The following is an 18,767-nucleotide window of genomic DNA, read 5'->3' as shown; positions in this document are numbered from 1 at the left end:
CTAATTCTAAAACTGTTGTGATTGAGCCCAGTGGCTGTTACATATTGTGTTTCTGCAGTGTTGCTGCAGCTAATACGCCTAAATTGGCCTTGCTACTTGATACAGAGAAGCATTTCTGTGTGAGAAGGTGTTTCAAATAATGTCCTGTATGCTGTATTCGCAACTGTTGCATGGAAATTAGGTGTTAATGAGGAGAGAATACATAATCTTTATAGCTTTTGGCCTGTGTTGATTGGTGACAGTTTGTGTGCCTGAAGGAAACTGTGTTAATAAGTTACTTTCTTCACATTTTGACTAATCATTATTATACCTTTTAGGGAATGACTGCAGGTTGCTTTTGAATAGCTCATGTATGTACAAAACTACTAGTTAATATTTGTTTTAAGTAATGGGCTTGTAATACTTGAACTCCTTGTATGTCTCTTGTGTTTCCTATCCAGTGTCTAGTGATGCAGCCCATGATGATGTCTGTGAATTAAAACTGACTGCAAAGCTAAATGCATTCAGTATTACAGTGTGTGATCAGACCTGTAGAATTGCAGACATTAGAATACAAGGTAAGGTGTTTTTTATTTAAATATTAGAAGAAACTGGCTGTAGCCAGAAATAGGCTGTGTCACTCCATTCATTTCCAGCAGGCCAGTGTGTGCACTGCAGATCTCTAACATGTGTTTAAATATATTTTGATTGTATGAAATGATCTGCAAGGAAAAAATGTTTGACTCAGAAAAAGAAGACGATTTCTAAGTGTAGTAAAAGTAAAAGAAGTGAAGGCACTGTTATAGATAACACAGACTTCCATTTTTTAATAGCTAGATCCTAGATAGTGTTGGGAAATTTTACTCTAGTCTTAGAATCAATTTATGTTGGCAAATTTGTCATACATAGTAAGGTCCTGACTTCTGTCTCAGGCTTAGCATTCATTGTTACATAGCAGAAGGCTGGATTCTAAGCTGTTATTATTCTTTATATTCAGTAGTAGTTAATTCAGGGGGTTGGTTTGTTTGTTTGTTTTTTTTAGCAGAAGTGTTTACCTAGAAATTTGTTGAAGTGCATTTATTGCCTTCTTTCTTTTGTTTTGTTCAGGAATGGATGCATCTGTAGCTAAGAAGCCTAAAAAGATTAAAGTGTTCTCCAGACTCGAGGACATTGTAATTACAAATGTTGATCCAAAAACAATCCATAAAAAGGTGATGTGTTATGCAGATTGTAAACAGCTGAAGAGACCCAGTTCTCTAAGTGATTTAGTGACAGCACTGTAGTTTTATTTGTTGTTACAGAATGCAAAGTACGATGGAATATTAAGCAAAATTTATTGGTTAATTTCCTTTACCTCAGAGAAGGAAAATATTCTTCCACTTACTATTTAGTTCTTTTAAATTGCTTGCACTGGTATGTTTAGTTCTGAGCAGCAGGGGTTAAATATAAAATGGGCTGTAGATAAGCAAGTGAGAAGAGGCATATGCTATAAAATAGGTGATTCTGTTTCCTTTTGTGCCTACCATATGTCCAAGTACCGCTGATAAGTTGCAGTTGATCTTGTTGGGGAAATATTTCTTGTTTCAGAAATACCTGGGAGTATTAACTATGTGGACTTAATCTTTTAGGCTGTCTCCATAATGGGAGATGAAGTGTTTAGATTTCACATGTCGCTTTATCCAGATGCCACTGCAGGGGAAGCCTATGCTGATATGTCAAGGGTGGATGGTAAAATGTCTCTGAAAGTGGGCTGCATCCAAATAATTTACCTGCATAAGTTCTTTATGTCTCTCTTGGTAAGACATTAGTTTAAGTTCTTTTCTTGACATTAAAAGGTTTTTTTTTTATGCAATAAAATGCAGTCAGCTCTTTCTGACCTGTACTTGGTGGTGAACTAATGTGCAAGCACATAGAGGTATTTTGCTGAAGAGTTATCACTTAAGTTGCACTGCTTTACAGAAGATTGCCTAGGAGAATGATGACAAAAGAAGTAATAAATGGAGCTGCTAGCTTTAATAATATCTTAAAAATTAAACAGTTAAGCAACATGTAAGCTTGTTCATTATTTTAGCCTTTTTCTCTTTTGAAACCAGTGTGGTGGAATTAGGAGTTTCGTATTTATACCACAGCTGTACTGTTTTTCTTAAATTAGCTTTTTTCCTGGGGCTTGCCTTTTTTTGAAAGTTCCATGAAAACATGGAATTCTTACTTTTTTTCACTACCTGTGAATAGAACTTCCTAAACAATTTCCAAGCGGCACAAGAAGCCCTGACTGCAGTCACTGTCCAGGCAGCAGAAATGGCTGCTTCCAGCATGAAGGACTTTGCTAAAAAGAGCTTCCGCCTCCTAATGGATGTCAACTTGAAAGCTCCAGTCATAGTTGTTCCTGAATCTTCAGCTTCATGTAATGCTTTGGTAGCCGATCTTGGCTTAATCAGAGTTCAGAATGAATTCAAGCTGGTGTCTTCAGATGAATCACCTCTTCCTCCAGTCATTGACAACATGGATGTGCAGCTGACTCACTTGAAATTATCAAGGTAAACATGGAGTTTTTCCTGAGTTGGAAAAGTCTTTGTGAAGAACAGTGTGTCCACGTTCTGTATGCAGCATTTTTCTCTTATTTAAACATGATAGGCAATAAAAGCAAGAAACCTTCCCAAGTGAAGTTCAGGAGTGCTTTTAGATAGAGACACAGGTCTACAATCTCTAAAGCTTCTTGGAAAAAAAGGAATGGTAGCACAGTAACCTGAGTTCATCTAAAGTGCATATCTGCTTGTAAGTGCATGTGAGCTTGTTCTTAAGTTAATTATGCCTGTAATTCTGCTAGATAATGATGATATTATTTGGGATTCTGCAATAGTAAATATTTTTCCTCTGCTGCTTCCACTGTCTTTTTTTAGGTGCATTATATCCACAGATTCTCAACCAGATTCTGAAATTCTGTGTCCTGTGAGTTTGACTTTACTGGTCCAGAGAAATTTAGCAGCAGCATGGTATCATAAAAGCCCAACAATTGGTATCAAAGGAGACCTAAAACCAATGCAGGTAATCTCATGACTAATAAGAGCTTTATCAAAAGACATACAAATTCTCAGAATAGTCCTTATCTTAATTGAGGAGCTTGTAAACACATTTCAGTTTGTGTCCTTTACAGCATATTGAAAGACTTCCAGCTTGATTGTCCAGTTTGTAGATTTGTTAGAATTTTGATATTGTATAATGAATAGTTTTCGTGTAGCTGCATGCAAATGGAATAAAACCTGGGAGTTTTTTTCTGGAGGTCTGTTGAAGCTATCCATTGGCTCAGCAGTCAGTAAAATCATTGAGGTAATCTGTTGAGTTACCATTTAAAAGCAATATTTAATAATTCCAGTTGTTTAATCTGCAATGTTCAGGTTATTTGAATGTTTAGTAGATTTATTAGAAATGAAAAGTTTATCTCTAATATAGAACAATTTAAAATTACCTTTGCAGAGGGAGGGCTATATTTTTTCTTTTCCTGCATTAACTATATGGATTTAAATGGGTAAAACCAAACTGGGGCACCTTTTCCTTGTTCCTGAGCCCTTTTACTTGTTCATTCCTGTATCTGTGCTGTGGCCAAATGTCGCACCGGTGAAGCACAGAGAAGTAAGAGATTTAAAGGAGTACCAGCAAAACTAACCTAATGTAGAAAAGATCTTTTTACAATGTGTACCATGGACTAAGGGGCTGCATCTTTCCATTAGTACTGCTTGCTTTTTTTGTGACTCTGTAATGCTATGACTGGATACATATTCATTAAGTCTTTGAAGACCTACTGAGTATTTTAGTGTATACAATGCAAATCTTGGCTTAATGTGATCTGGTCATGTTTTTGGATTATTGAATTGTTGAGAAGTGCTTATGTTTATCAATTACTCATATTTTTAAAAGGCAAAGGTCCTTTACAAGTCTAGAAAGTGTTTATCATGTGGACTGTTATTTCTTGTTGTAACTGCTGTTCATAACAAGTAACAAACGATATTATAGGAAAAATGGGCAAATCATTTAGATTGTTTTGGACAGGATAATTTTGACTATCCAGCTTGCTTCTGCTGGAAGCAGCACCTTGTTTCTCCTCAACATTTGCAAACTGTGTTGGAAGAAGTGCTGTCACCAGAAATGAACTTGTGGCTTTATCACTTTACAGATTGCACTCAGTCAGGATGATCTAACTGTTATAATGAAAATTTTACTTGAAAACCTTGGAGGGGCTTCTTCTTCCCAGCCAAATACTGTGCAAGAGAATATTGAGGATACGCAGATACCTAAAAAAGGGAAAGCTCCACAGGAATCTGGTAGCTCTGAGGGTATGTTCAATTCAAAGGCTGAATATGTGTTGGCAGAGGGCTGTTTACAAATTCAAATATATTTGAATGTTTTTCTGAAGCACTGTAAATTCTTTTAATTGTTGCATATATATAGTATACATGAAAAGTTATAAATAAGAATGTATGCGCTTACCTGGAGTTTGAGTGGATGGTCAGAAGTTTTTGTAGTGTGTTTTTTGTGATTCATTTCTTATAGGATGATATTCTTCACTCTATATCAATCACTCTTATAAGTGCAGGTGGTTAAAAAAGAAAAAAGCCAAATCATCTACCCCAGGATATTAATGCACAATTATAACAATTGAGGATAATACTAGTATTCAAATAGCGTGTCAATGTAAACAGTGCATGTCTCTGGATGAAATATTGTTAACACTTTGCCAAAATCTATTTTTTCCCCCAACTTAGCATTCTCAATGTCAAAAAATTGCTGTTTAACCAGTGGTTGAGTTGCTCTGCTGTGAATAGAAACTGGAAATATGAGTAGTGCAGACTCCTTGAGCAGACTTGGTACTTTGTGTTGTTCTTCATTGCAGTGAACAAAGAACTGCAGTACACTAAGGGCAGCTGCTTTTAAGGTTCTAAACCATTCTGCACTAGATAATTTTAGTATGCATTGGACAGAACAAAATTGAAAGTGTGAATTATTTTGAGATAGTCTTCTGGATTTAGAGCTTTCTCTCTTTTTGTGATTTTCTGATCTTAATTTTAAAAACCCCAAACACCAACCCAACCAACCAACCAAAAAAAAAAGAGTAACCGACAACAAAAATCCCCAAAACCAAGGCCAGTGTTCAAAAGAAATGTAAAAATATCTTCTTTTCACTGACAGGTGCCCTTGTTGATTCTGGACAAAAAAGTGTTTCTGCAGTTCAGTCTTCTGTGGAATGTTATACAGCGCTTAAATTTGACTTCAATTTTGAGTCCCTTTCTGTAACTCTCTACAACAGTGACATGACTGAGGTTTGTTACAAAACTTTTACTGCACAGGTGAGGTGGGCAGCCAAGGCTTCTCACAGGGATAGAAAAATAAAGTTACATTATCTGTGTTGGCTTTGTAATACTTTCCTGATGGGGCTTTGAGCTTTCTTGGGCAGACAGTGTCCTTAAGTTGAAGAATGTGTGTGCATTTCTGAAAGTCACACTAAAAATATTACTGAACCAACCAAAACCACTCAGCATTTGATTTAGTCATTCTAGCTTGGATTCCAGTTACCTGAAGTAAAAATGAGTATTTGAAAAGCAGGAACTGTTAGCTCAGATAGTGCTAGTTCTATGTGTGGTTCCTCTAGAGTTAGTAAGCAGATCCAAGTTGTATATGGCCCATAATTTCCTCTTGCATAGCCCTGAGTGTGAGCAATCATGGGCATCCTCTCTGTGCTGAAAACAGAAGAGAAAGAGGTGAAATGTTGTCTTGTTTTTATGACTTAATAAAGTCTGCTTTGTGTAGATGTGAAGGTGTTTGCTTTATATATCTTTGTATATAGTGACTGTTATTTGTGTAAAATTGTTAAGATGTTCTTGTGCAATGAACATCACAGGAAAGAAAGACACTGTAATGGGATTTTATTTTAATTTCACTGTCATATAATTTCCTCTTATTGCCGAGGTGCTCTTGTAGATGAGTTAGTGTGATGAGAGTGGAGGGATCCTCTGCTAAGAGATCTAGAGTTCAGATAGATAATCCTTCGGGGATGAATTCTGAACAACTGCTGGCAGTGTGGTGCAGAAACAACTTCACTGCAGCCCAGCAGGTTTTTTCTGTTTTCCCAATGAGTTTCTTGAACTCATTTGTATGAGTGGAGGACTGATGACGGCAACAGGCTAATCAGATCTTTCAATTCATGGAAGACAATGCACATGGCAAGCAGCAAGGGCAATGTCTCATTGCTTTGTTGTGTGATAACTAACCCTGCTCTTTGTCCTTCTGTAGGAGTCTGTGCTTTCAGTGCACAGTGACAAACTGCGCCTTGGTGAGCTCCGGCTGCATCTCATGGCATCGTCGGGGGAGATGTTCTCAGATGGCTCCATGGATATCAGTGTTAAACTCAAAGCATGTACCTTGGATGATCTCAGAGAAGGAATTCAGAATGTGACTGCAAGGTAGGTTTGAATCCATCAGAAATTAAAAACCTCCAGCTTATGAGGAAGCCTTTTTCCTTTTTCTATACTTCGCTTCACATGGAATTGATAAAACTCAGTAGTGCTGTGAGTTGTGGCCTGTAGTACTCTGTGTTTAAGCAATGAACAATGTAATTTAAATTCTGTTAAACAAGTTTCTACTCTTATATGTTAATTTCCCAGGTTATCCAAAACAAAAAGAAATCTTGGAGGTGTGCATATTACGGTGAACTGTAGAAGAGCTGAATAGAGAGCACCCAGCCTCAGCTAGAGAGTTGTGTGCACTGAAACTTCAGTGTGCTTGTTATGTGCTGCCTGCATACTTTCAAGAGTGTAGCACTCTAATTTTAAATTGAAATTACTCTTCTGATAGAAAAGCCTCTACCCTCTTATTTCTGGAAGAAACACTGATTGCTTGTGTAGTAATTGTTCTTTATAAATGGCATGGGGAGAAAAAATGGCAGTACTTAGGCATCTTTGTTTTCCTAGATCTGTGTGTTATGATGTTTGAGATGTTTCTTATTAAACTTGTTTTCCAGGATGATAGACAAGAAAGATGACATAAATGACAGTTCTATGATAGATATAAGATACAAGCAGGATAAAAATGGAACTGAAGTTGTTGCTGTCCTCAACAAGCTGTACATATGTGCTAGTATGGAGTTTTTGTTGACAGTAGCACATTTTTTCATTAAGTCAATGCCAGCATACTCAGCTGAAGGATCTGGACAGTTCCAATTAAAGCAAGTTGCTTCTGGGAAATCCAAGGCAGAAACAGGTCTGTAAAAACAACTTCCACCCATCCCCATTCCCCTCCTTTGCAGATTTCATTCTGAAAATAACTCGCCCAAAAGTTTTCAAGATGGTGTCTTGGTATCAGAATTAAGATATTCTTCAGAATGTGTAAATTGGCCACTGACATAGTAGATAGCTTTCCTTTTTCTGGTTTTTATATTCAAGGTGGGTTTTATTACTTCCTTTCACAGAAATATCTGTACGGCCAAACATGACAGTAAAAGCTGTGATTATGGATCCAGAAATTGTATTTGTTGCTAATTTGACCAATGCTGATGCCCCTGCCTTGAAAGTTTCCTTCCAATGTGACTTCTGTCTGACATCAGACGAGCTTGCACAAAGGATGACCGCTCAAGTGAAGGCCTTCAAAGTGTTGGCCTGTGCCTTTCTCAAAGAAAAACAAGACAAGAATGTTACTATGGTAAGGAAATCAGTGTTTCATAATGAAAAAAGTAACTAGAACTGTTGGCAGGCACATCCCTTAGCTGGCATTATCCATAGCACTCAAAACTGTTTTCATATCATTGATTATTCAGAAGACAGGAAGGGCCTGTGCCATTTGAAGGTGAATCTTTTATCAGTAGGTGCAGGACTTGAGCACTTAGAGCTCTGTCTAAAACCTGTGTGGTGCATTTGTAAGTTATGTTAAAAGTTTCTTAGTGAAGAGACTCTATGAGGGGTTTTGAAGGCCAAGACCTTTTGCAGTGTTTTTCACTGCCTGTTGGTTTCCTTGTTGCAGTAGAGTCCTGAGAAGCCTTTTGTCTGGAACTTCATCTGCACATTCCTGCCAAGGGAGCACTGAGCCACAGAGGTGGCCTGTGTGCATCTCACACGTGGTTATCTTCATGCATTTAGGTTTTTAAGGATTCAGGTTTTTTTTACTGTCTTATCACTCTGTCCGTGTGTTGGGTTTTTGTTTTGTCTGGTTTTTAAGTATTACGTCAAAAGCTTTTATTTCTCTGACTTTTAACCTTCCAGTACAAAATGGTTCTTGTGCCAATCGGGATGCGGGATTGTAGCAGTATAATGAAAGAACGTTTTTACTCTGAAACATGTGACTTTATGGGATAGGCCCCTTTGGCCTACAGGGTGAAAAAAATGTAAGACCTTTTGAAAAGTTAGATTTAAGGAGTCACCTTAATAATCAAATTATGGTTTTCACTCAGGTGTTACGGCCATGTTCTTTGGTCATGGAAAATATGCTGCACACTTCAGGGGTACACACTATGGCAGTAACAATAGAGGAACTTACTATTAAGGTAAGATTATTAAAACTGTCTTTGGAAGAACAGCTGTGTTTCTCAAGATCTACATCTTGATTTTTGGTTGTTGGTGGTGTTTTTTTGTTTGTTTGCCTTTAAAATTTGCATATTGTTGTTCACAATTTTAATTTTCCCCATTAGTTTAATTCCAGAAGTAAGGACTTTTAGAGCTGCTCCGTGTTGGAAAAAGTCACTGTGTGTTCGTTGTTTTGACAGTCCCTTAACCAAAAAGGAGTAATTTAAATACTTCAGATTCTAGGATTCCTCCTACCACTTCCTTCCAAAGTGATTTCATAACTCTTCCCTGCTGCTGCCATCACTATTTTTAGGATATTTTGCAGGAAAGGAAAACAAGAGGAGGTCCATGAATGGATTCTCTTCCTTGGAAATTAAGTTGCATCTCTTAAAAGACTTTTCATGTTTGCTATGTCCATTTCTCATAGATTTTGTATTTTAATAAAAGATTTTTTTCTTTGTTCAAGATATCACCAATAATTTTGAATACCGTCATGACCATTATGGCTGCCCTAAAACCCAAGACAACAGAGGAGGATTCTAGAGGAGCAACTGAAGTTTCTGAGAATTTGTGGCAAGTGAAACCTATAGACGAGTGCAATGCTTGGTTTCTTGGTGTTGACATAGCCACAGAAGCAACAGAAACTTTTAAGGACCATGAACAAATTCAGAAGCAAGAGAAATTTGACATTGTAGTGAAATCAGTTCAGATGACCTTGGAATGTGGTCTGGGACATCGAACTGTCCCTTTGTTGTTAGTGGAATCTACATTTTCAGGTGTCCTTAAGAACTGGTCCTCGCTGACGGAGGTCGCTGCTGACACGTCACTGGAGGTATGTGGGGTCAAACCGTTAGGAGTTTAAAACACTTCTGCAGGTCTCCTGAGTTCAACTAACTTTTTAATACACTTTGTATGTGCTGAATTATTAATAGGTTTGAATTGTAATGCTCTCAGGAGTTCTTTAGTCAGGCAAGTAAGCATAACATGCTTTGTACAGAAAGTTGGAAATCAATAGGTTTTAATGGCAGTCACCATATGAAATAATCTAGTCCTTTGTTTCTGTATTATTTTTGCATATTCAAGTTTTGCTGTGTGAACAATGAGCTTGGCTTACCTGAATATTCACATTTAACTCTTACTGCCCCCCTTTGTTTGTTTCTCTAGCATTGTGTTTATTGGTAAGATAGAAGTTATACTCTTTTCTCAAAATGGGAGACCATTCCAAGATGGTACAAGTCTCTTATGGAAGCAGCACGTTAAAATTTCATACAACCAGATGTATAGCTGCTCATTTACTCAGTAATACATTTACTACCCCTTGTCAGTTTATCAAATTACCTCATACTTCATTCTGTTCTGGGATATGCAAGCAGCCTTTTTCCATTGCCAGGTTTGCATACCATGGGGGAATTTGGATGCCTAATCATATACCTCTGGGGGAAGTGTCTAGGGGTGATGTTATGATGTGTATCCCATATCGCTGCCTATGCCCAGAAAATAATTAAATTAATTAAATTTATTAAATTTATTTAATTTAATAAATTAATGTGGTTCCACAAGGGATGAGCAAAATAGCTGGAAGGGAGCATCCAGAACTGTTGAGTCCATGGCTTCTATTCAGATTTGCAGTGATGGAAGCAATTAAAAACTTGGTGTTGGCTATGAGTTAGAGGAATCATTCCAGTGGACCAGATTCAGACTATAGTTGGCTCAAACTAATTATTTCATAGTACAATAAAATACTTGTGGCATTGAAGTCTCTGGTCTCAAAGTCGTTCTCTCAAACCATGTGGGAGAAGATAAGAGACTTGATTATGTTAATTGAAGGTGTTAAGAAGATACAGTGTTACCAGGATGTTTGGTTGCTCTCAAAGCAAGCCTGGAAATGAACTCTTCAAAAATGGTGTAATTTAAAAAATACATGATGTATTACTCTTCTGTGTATTAGTTTTTAAAGCCAATAAAAGTTAATGCTAGACCTCCGAAACATGAAATGAAGATTTATTGTTTTCTTATTAATGTTTTTCATAATAATTGCTTTGTATTTAGACACCTTATTTAATTTTGATTATTTCTTTAGGTTCATTATTACAATGAAACCTATTCAGTGTGGGAGCCGCTTATTGAACGAGTCGAAGGAGGAAGGAAGCAATGGAATTTAAAGCTGGAGGTATGTACAGGACTTGACACTATGTTAAATGGTTTTAATAGGGAGCTACTTTTTAATTTCTTAAAAGTTTTATGGGGCAGAACATTGACCTTTTGAATGCTATTGCTTGAAGGAGCTATGCAGTTTCCCATGAGAAAAAAAATTATTCTTCAGAGATCTTAAGGTTTTCCTGAATAATGTGAGTTGTCAGTGCATAGACAAAATGGAGCATGTAACTGTGCAGAGAAGAGAAGCTAACTTGCCTTCTATGTTGGTATAAAATTTCTGTGTTTGTTTAAGGTATCAGAGATTTACAAGGTAAGGTAGGTTTTACTTTGCTTGGTGAAATCGTCAAATGTATGTCAAGTTTTTTTCCTGTTTTAACAAGAAGAAAGTAACCTATATGTTTGTAATTGTCTAATGAAATTTTTCTTTTAGATGAAGACTAACCCTGTCCAAGAGAAAAGTCTGATGCCTGGGGATGATTTCATTGTTATTCCTGAGCCACAAACAGCAATTAACATCTCTTCGATGGACACAATGAATATAACAATATCCAAATGTTGTCTTGCTGTTTTCAGTAACCTAGCCAAGGTAACCCCAACAGGCAGAAGGTGCTCAATTATGTGCTTACATAGGAAATTCTGAATTTTCTTTGTTTTAAGAACTATATTAGCTGCCAGTCAATGGCTGTTCTACAGCTCTGACAAATGTTACCTAGAAAGGCTGAGGAGTTTTACTCAGATGACTCCTTTAGGCTCAGCAAAAAGGTGGTGTTATCTTTTGAAAGAAGCAACGTCTGTGTTAGAACAACAAATGTGTCTATGCAGGACTTAAGGAAGTGTCATACGTGCAGGTTAAATGAACATGAAATGCTCTAATAAACACAAATGTTTCCTACAATACTTCTTCTGAAATAGTAAAACAGAAATTTACTTCCTTTCCATATTTTCTGCTCAATTGAATACTAAGAAAAGTATGCATTTTAGGATTGGCCTTTAAATTGGAGGAATAGAATGTCCCATGTGTTAGAAATACTTTTTCCCCCCTATTTCTCTTGTGAAAGTAGGTGTGCTTATGAATGTTCTAGGCTGCTTTTCCCTCATTTTTTTTCTGAGGTGAAGAAATTTTGGTCACTAAATCAAGCTGTTTTTATAGAACATGACTTGCCAAATGATTTTTTAAATTCTAAATGAATAGCAGTTCTCTAAGTACTTGCTTACACTGGAAGTCTGTATTGGCAGTCAGTTACCATGGCTTCTGTTTTACCAAGCAAAGGTTAAAAGCACAAATTGTGATTGAATTTGGAGCTTGCACGTGTTCCACGTCCCTGTGACTTCTATGTCCCAGATCTTATGTTTCTCTTACAACCTAAGATTTGGAAAAATTCACTGTGAGGAGCATGAATGCTTATTGTAGCATCAACATTTGCTGCAAATCACAGAATAAAATTAAATTCTCTGGAAGTAACCTTTACTTGCCTGAAATACTACTGTACAAATCACAGATCTAGCTATGTATAATTTCCCCCCTCTTTAAAATGTAGTTGCTAGGAACTGTCTTTTAAAGCCTTTATAGGTTTGTTATTGTGGCTGTTTATGTATGACATACTGTATCTGTTGTTATTTACAGGCGTTTTCAGAAGCGACTGCATCCACCTTTGACTATTCCTTTAAAGAGACAGCACCTTTTATAGTGAAAAATGCCCTGGGTGTTTCTCTCAAAGCGCTCCCTAGCTCCAATTTTCGGATAGTGGGTTCAGTTGGAAAAGAAAACATGAACGAAATAGAAACTGGTCAGAGCATGGAACTGGAGTACTCTGTTTTTGAAGCACCGCAGCGAGGAAGGTTGTCTGCATTGCACCGACAGGAAAGCTCTGTCTTCTCTTTAAATTTAGGTATTCTGCTAAGGAGCACTGTTATGGCAGGCTGTGCATGGGAAGATGGGGTCAAATTCAATGTGATAGAAATTCAGGTCAAGTACGCTGTGTTGGAATTACCTTTGAATATTGATGCCAATTAAAAAAACACCACAAAACAGGTACTGGGTGTCTTAAAAATATGGAAAATTCCTCTGCTCCAGTTTTTCAGAAAGTGAAAAGACCAATATTTTTTTCTACCCCTTGGGAGAACTGGAAGACATTCTAGTGGAGTCATTGATAGACCATCTTAAAGGCTCCTGTGACATTGGCTTGTGTGTTCCAGCTCCTCTTAAACAGGATTTCCATTTATCCTATCACTACTTTTATTTGGCTTTCGGTAGTTACCCAGCTACTTGAGACCAGTTATGATGTTCCTGTGTTTTTCACTTTGCCAGCTAATACTTCTAAGAAAACAGGTTACAATAGCTACCAATATGTAATCATCTGAGTTTTTCCCTTTCCATCACATCCCATATGAAGGTACTTGGCCATGATACTTGTTCTCTGTTCATTAACTCAGCCAACAAATACCTTTGATAACTACTTGGGGTATTTCCCATGCTGTCTATAAATCATAATCTGAAGTTACAGAGTTGAGGAGCGTTTGGACCCTAAAGCTTTCCTTCAGTGGTACTCAAGTACCGTTTAAGGTGCTTTTGCCAGAGGGTACTTTGGTCCTGGTTGTTGCTGAGTTTCGAGAAGCTTAAGTACTGCTCAAACAGGAAATGGTAATAGGATTTGTGTTGCTGGTAAAGACTTTTGTCTGTTTTTATGGATCAGAACTTCAGGGATATACAGAGGCGCTCAGCATTCCCGTGGCCAAGCCAGGCCGCCGCCTGTACGTCGTCAGAGACGCTGCTGATCACTGGGACTCCATCATGGTGCAGATCGATGCTACAGAGGGAAATAAGGTCATCACTGTGCGCTCCCCTCTGCAGGTAAAAACCCAACCACAGAAACCAAACCCCTGAAAGCAGTGCTCTTCCATGAGACATCTTCCTTTTCTTCCTTAATGCATTTTTTTGAGATCATACTTTTCCAAAACACTACTTAAAGGCCAATTACTAAGTATTTTGCTCTATTTGTTACATGAATTTTCCTTTGGTTTTCCCTTTTCTATTTGGCTTTCTAATATCCTCAGCACTGGGGGTACTTTTTATGTGACTTGACATTTTAAGTGTGTTTTTCAATTCATGAGACTTAAATGGAGTTTTCTCATATACCTGTGTATTAAGACAGCTCAAGTCTATTTTCTAGAGGAATTTGGTTAAATCTACTAAGGTTGGTTTTCCTTGTTGTTATTGTTACTTTTTCTTTTAGAAATTTGTACCATAGAAACTTAATGAAAAATTATGCATTTTGATTCTAGATCAAGAACCATTTCTCAATTCCATTTGTGATCTATAAACTGGCTAAAGGCTCCAAGTTGCTGGAGCCAATTGGCATATCCAAACCAGAAGAAGAGTTTCATGTTCCTTTGCATTCATACAGGTACGTATTCCCTGCTCTGTAGGGCCAGTCTCCGTGACACTGATGCACAAACACAGCATTAGTGTGGAAATCTTAATTTGCACATGGAAGTCTTCCAGACTGGGCTAAAACTCCAAAATGCTGTCTTTGTTAAGTAATGAGTGTGCTGCAAAAGCATTTCAGAATGTTAACCATGACTTTAAAATGGATGAAGTTAGGTGTCAGTGCAAAGCCATTGTGTACAATTCTTGCTGTTTTCCTACAGGTGCCATCTGTATGTTCGACCAACAGGAATTTTTGAGGGTCAGTTCAAGGAGTCTACAACTTACATTGCCTGGAGGGAGGAGCTACACAGGAGCAACGAAGTCAAGTGCCTGTTACAGTGCCCAGCTACTGAGACCAGTTTCTTGCCTCTAATAATCAGCTCAACAGCTGTACCTGATGAACTAAATTTTATTTCAAGTTCTGGAGAGGAGTTGGATCCTGCCTACATTATCCACTTTTACCCTACACTGACTGTGAAGAATCTTCTACCATACTCCTTGAGATATTTACTTGAGGTAAGTTACTTTATGGTTTTATTTGTAAATCCTTTACTTGATTTTAAGTAAGAACACATTTACTTAGAAGTGGAGGTGAATGTAGTGTGGAAGATACTGAATGCTGGGTTTTGTATTTTCTTTTGTAAATGACTGAGGCAGATAATTGATTCTGGATGTTCTGGAGATTGCTTTTAATTTGTGTGTACCTGGCCAGCTTTGCCTCGCTCCTTAAACAAGAATCATGTACTGGATTAGTCTTTTTCTTTTACATTCTTCTGAGATTCTGTTTGTATTTTGCAAGCTCTCTTTAGCTTCACAAGAAGAGGTATAAGGAAAAGCATCTGTAATTTCTAGAACTTTTTTTTTTCTATTTAGAAAGTTCTCTCCATTCTGACAGTGATTCTTTACTGATTACTATTGTGAGGTCTCCCTTGCACAAATTGGAAGAATCTCTGAAGGTGCTTTGAAGACCATTTTCCTGTACATTCAGTATTTTCAGTATCTAGTATTTCTTCACGAAAGCTGAGTGATTTTACTAAATACAAGAGGTGGGAGCATTTAGAACCACCATCCTAGTTTGTTCTGTTTTGTCCTACTTGCATAACTGGCTGTAGCATTCATTTAGATCTTTTTCACTTCTATCCAACATTCCAGTAGCACTATTCCCAGTTTTCCATATCTCCATTGTACTTCAGTACCTGGCATAACAGAATGTAGAACAGAGGGCCATTGCCTTGACTGAGGAGCTAGAAACCAGTAATTCAAATCTATTTCTGAAGCCACTGTACCTGTAGAAGGGTTTATGCTTATTGTCTTCACATCCCTGGGCTGATCAAGCCTGGCCACTATTCCATATGGTAAAATATACTGTTTATCAGTAAAAATTAGGAGTATTGTTAGATGCTACTGCCTGAACAAAGTTGTGTTACCAAATAGTATGGCAGAACTGGCGGGTTTGTGCCTTGGGGGTTCTTAAGTGTGAAAAATCCTGGCTGTACATCTGTCCAGTGCAGTGTTACACCCAGTGTTGCAAGAATATGAATAAGAACTCATTGCCAAAATCCACTGGAAATCATGGAGGAGAGAAGGAGGGTGTGGAAACAGGGGATATGTTAGAACTAGTTGGCTTTCCTGAAATTCGGAATTTAAGCAGTCTTTACTGCCCTGCAAGTGAAGTGCAGTTATCTCAAATTATTCACAGGATCAATCTCAAATGAAAGTGATTGGAGATTCAGACATGGATTACTGAGTTACCTGAAATGTACATCCTACAAGAGAATAAAATGCTGGTTCTTGAACACCTATATTTTGTGTATTGAAAACTTAGTCTGCCTTGTCTTATTTTGTTAACAGGGAACAGCAGAAGCCCGTGAGTTAACTGAAGGGAGTGCTGCTGATGTTTTTCACTCAAGAATCAATGGCGAAATAATGGAGCTTGTGTTGTTAAAATATCAAGGCAAAGACTGGCATGGGCATCTTAAAATTTGTGATGGGATGTCTGAATTTTTTCCTGTGCGCTTCACATCTCATTCTGCCTCAGAGATGACAGTGGATGTTTACATCCATACGAGGCGGATCGGGAGCCGTATGGTCTTGTCCGTGTTCAGTCCCTACTGGATTATCAACAAGACTTCCCGTGTTCTCCAGTACCGAGCTGAAGATACTCATGTGAAGCATCCAGCAGACTACAGAGATATTGTTTTGTTTTCATTTAAAAAGAAAAATATCTTTAGTAAGAATAAGGTATGCTTACTTTAGATGGTGTTCTTCAGGCCATGCGCTGAGGGGGAAAACACACATTTTATAGAAGGGATATTTTTACTTAGTTTTTAAGTCTAAAGGCTTCAATTTGACTGCTGCTTTCTTTGGTTCTTGGACATTTAAAATGCACACTGTAAATAGTCTGTTTTGTGTTAAACACATTTGTTTCAATTTTGGTATGATGTGATGTTTACATGGTCAAGTGAAGAGTACTGCAGTAAAAGTTTTTTTGGAAGTGGCCCTTCATTCCTTTAAAGTAACTTTTTTAACCTAAAAATAGTTGAAGAAATGGTTGAAAAAACAGTGTTAATTTGATTATTTCCTCCCATCTCTTCAAGTTTGTGAGGCACCACAAAGCTGTGGGCTTTTTTTCCCATTTGTGTGTGTGCTGTCATGTGCATGAGTCAATGAGGACTACACCCTGCTTTGATGCCTTTTACTGTAGTATCTTTCCCAGAACTCAAACACAGACTAATAAATCAGACTATGAATAGTGATACTACATTCTTAGGTTATCCTAATTTATGGAAAGTATTAGAAGCACTGAAGCATTGTCTTTACATCGCTGTATGTGATATAATTGCACTTCATAATGCATGAACTACAGAATGAAAATCAATTTGCTCATTACTTTGCATGTTGGTTTTTGTGTGTAGATCCAGCTCTGTATTTCAACTAGCACTTGGTCCAGTAGCTTTTCCCTTGATACTGTAGGAAGCTATGGATGTGTCAGGTGTTCAGCTAATAACATGGACTATCTGGTAAGATCTGTTTCTGTGATTTGTGAAGCTCTCTGGGTTCTTTTGGCTTGACTTCTTTTCTACAAATGTATAGTACTCAGCTGTTTGTAAACACAGTGGTGAACATGCATAGTGGAGATAATCGCTCACAACTGTTTGCAAGTGTTTAGATCTGCACTCCTTATCCAAGACTACATTTCCACAACTAAGCACAGTAAAGATATGTGGGGAGTTGTGTTTTCATGTACTCTTTAACAATTTTCTGAAAATAAGGGTCATTTTAGGTTGTCTTGGTTTACTCTAGAGGGATTTCTGGTGGATTTTCCCCACAAAAGCTACAGCTGCAAAATGCTACTGCTAAACCTGTCACTTTGCTCTTGTGTTAGTTGTGTTGCATAATCTGCTGATTTTACTGCATGTTTGGTGCTTTTACTTCAGGTGGTCAGAATAGGAGTATTGTGTGTTAGGCTTTGTCATTACACTGATGTTGGCTTTTCCATTTGTTCCATCCTGACTTTTCTTCTAAGCTTGTTGTTGATCATTTGCTCAAATTCTCCTTGTTCAACAGGTTGGAGTTAGCATCAAAATGAGCAGTTTCAACCTTACCAGGATCGTTACCTTCACTCCATTCTACACAATAGCAAACAAATCTTCTCTGGAACTTGAAGTTGGAGAAATTGGTCCTAATGGTTCTCTTCCAACTAATAAATGGAATTATATCTCGGCTTCAGAGGTAATGTTTCATGTTTTTTGCTTTTGATGTCATTGTAGACGAACAGCTGCCCTCTAGGCATCACTCAAGGGAAGAGCAGTACTCTTATGGAAGCTGTCTCTTCTGGTGGCATGACACGGATATTTCACATCCCAAGGGAACTTGAACAGCACAGGTTGCATATGTTGGTAGATTAATCAAGTCCTTCAGTTTAGGTAACTTTGTAGATATAGGTAGGTTAATCAGGAGATACTTAGGTAAGAACTAAGGCATGTGAAATAGTCACAACAAGCCTGTTTGTTTTACTGCTGGGTTACTATATTAAACATATATGAAATGTTAAAGTGTACTTCTTCTCTTACAGTGTCTTCCATTCTGGCCTGAAAACTCATCAGGTGAACTTTGTGTAAGAGTAGTTGGCTATGAAAGCTCATCCAAACCATTCCTGTTTAAAGCCCAGGATAATGGTACTCTGCTGAAACTGGAAGAATTGGTGAGACTGACTTTGTGTGGTCTGTTTTTAATACTCCATTTTAGCCCCATGGTAGCTTGACACACTGAAATCATCAAGATGAAAACCTTGTGCCTTAAGGTGTGGGTACACTGCACTTCGTTTAGTTCTGTTGCGTTAAAAGGGTTCTGAATCAAGTTTGCAGTGGTGTTAATGTTTTCTGTGTAGTCAAGTTGATTTACTTGTGACAAGTTTAGAGGGAACTGAACAGCCCTACTGCTGTTAAGTTACAACGGTATCCTGCACCTCTGACATCTGGGCTTTTTGCAGAGGGTATGTCTTGGGTGCCTTCAGTTTGTTTAAGTAGGCAACAAAAAATGCATTATATTTTAGGATTTCTTATAAGCTCTTACATGTTGGAGACACAGTTCATGGCTAAATTAATTTATGACTCAAATGAAAAACCTTGTAATTTCAGAGCTCACTCTAGCCTAGC

General features: G+C 37.6%; 1 protein-coding gene across 3 annotated transcripts in view; it reads left to right on the top strand.

The window, feature by feature from the left end:
* VPS13C (vacuolar protein sorting 13 homolog C) overlaps nt 1–18,767 on the top strand; it is a 72,986-nt gene that overhangs the window by 33,518 nt on the left and 20,701 nt on the right. For all 3 annotated transcript variants that reach the window (XM_082290661.1, XM_082290659.1, XM_082290660.1), the window contains 22 exons: nt 441–557; nt 1,087–1,190; nt 1,608–1,775; nt 2,212–2,516; nt 2,880–3,024; nt 4,151–4,310; nt 5,164–5,294; nt 6,265–6,434; nt 6,992–7,230; nt 7,439–7,668; nt 8,414–8,506; nt 8,992–9,357; nt 10,606–10,695; nt 11,113–11,268; nt 12,307–12,571; nt 13,376–13,533; nt 13,965–14,086; nt 14,331–14,625; nt 15,961–16,350; nt 17,025–17,129; nt 17,677–17,841; nt 18,185–18,313. In XM_082290661.1, the coding sequence (XP_082146787.1) occupies nt 441–557; nt 1,087–1,190; nt 1,608–1,775; nt 2,212–2,516; nt 2,880–3,024; nt 4,151–4,310; nt 5,164–5,294; nt 6,265–6,434; nt 6,992–7,230; nt 7,439–7,668; nt 8,414–8,506; nt 8,992–9,357; nt 10,606–10,695; nt 11,113–11,268; nt 12,307–12,571; nt 13,376–13,533; nt 13,965–14,086; nt 14,331–14,625; nt 15,961–16,350; nt 17,025–17,129; nt 17,677–17,841; nt 18,185–18,313 (4,103 nt within the window). The remainder of the gene's footprint in view (nt 1–440; nt 558–1,086; nt 1,191–1,607; nt 1,776–2,211; nt 2,517–2,879; nt 3,025–4,150; nt 4,311–5,163; nt 5,295–6,264; nt 6,435–6,991; nt 7,231–7,438; nt 7,669–8,413; nt 8,507–8,991; nt 9,358–10,605; nt 10,696–11,112; nt 11,269–12,306; nt 12,572–13,375; nt 13,534–13,964; nt 14,087–14,330; nt 14,626–15,960; nt 16,351–17,024; nt 17,130–17,676; nt 17,842–18,184; nt 18,314–18,767) is intronic.

Source organism: Coloeus monedula (assembly GCF_965178545.1).
Source record: "Coloeus monedula genome assembly, chromosome: 14".
NCBI classification, from domain to species: domain Eukaryota; kingdom Metazoa; phylum Chordata; class Aves; order Passeriformes; family Corvidae; genus Coloeus; species Coloeus monedula.
The sequence above is the reverse complement of the archived record's forward strand: the minus strand, read 5'-3'. Positions and strand labels throughout refer to the sequence as shown.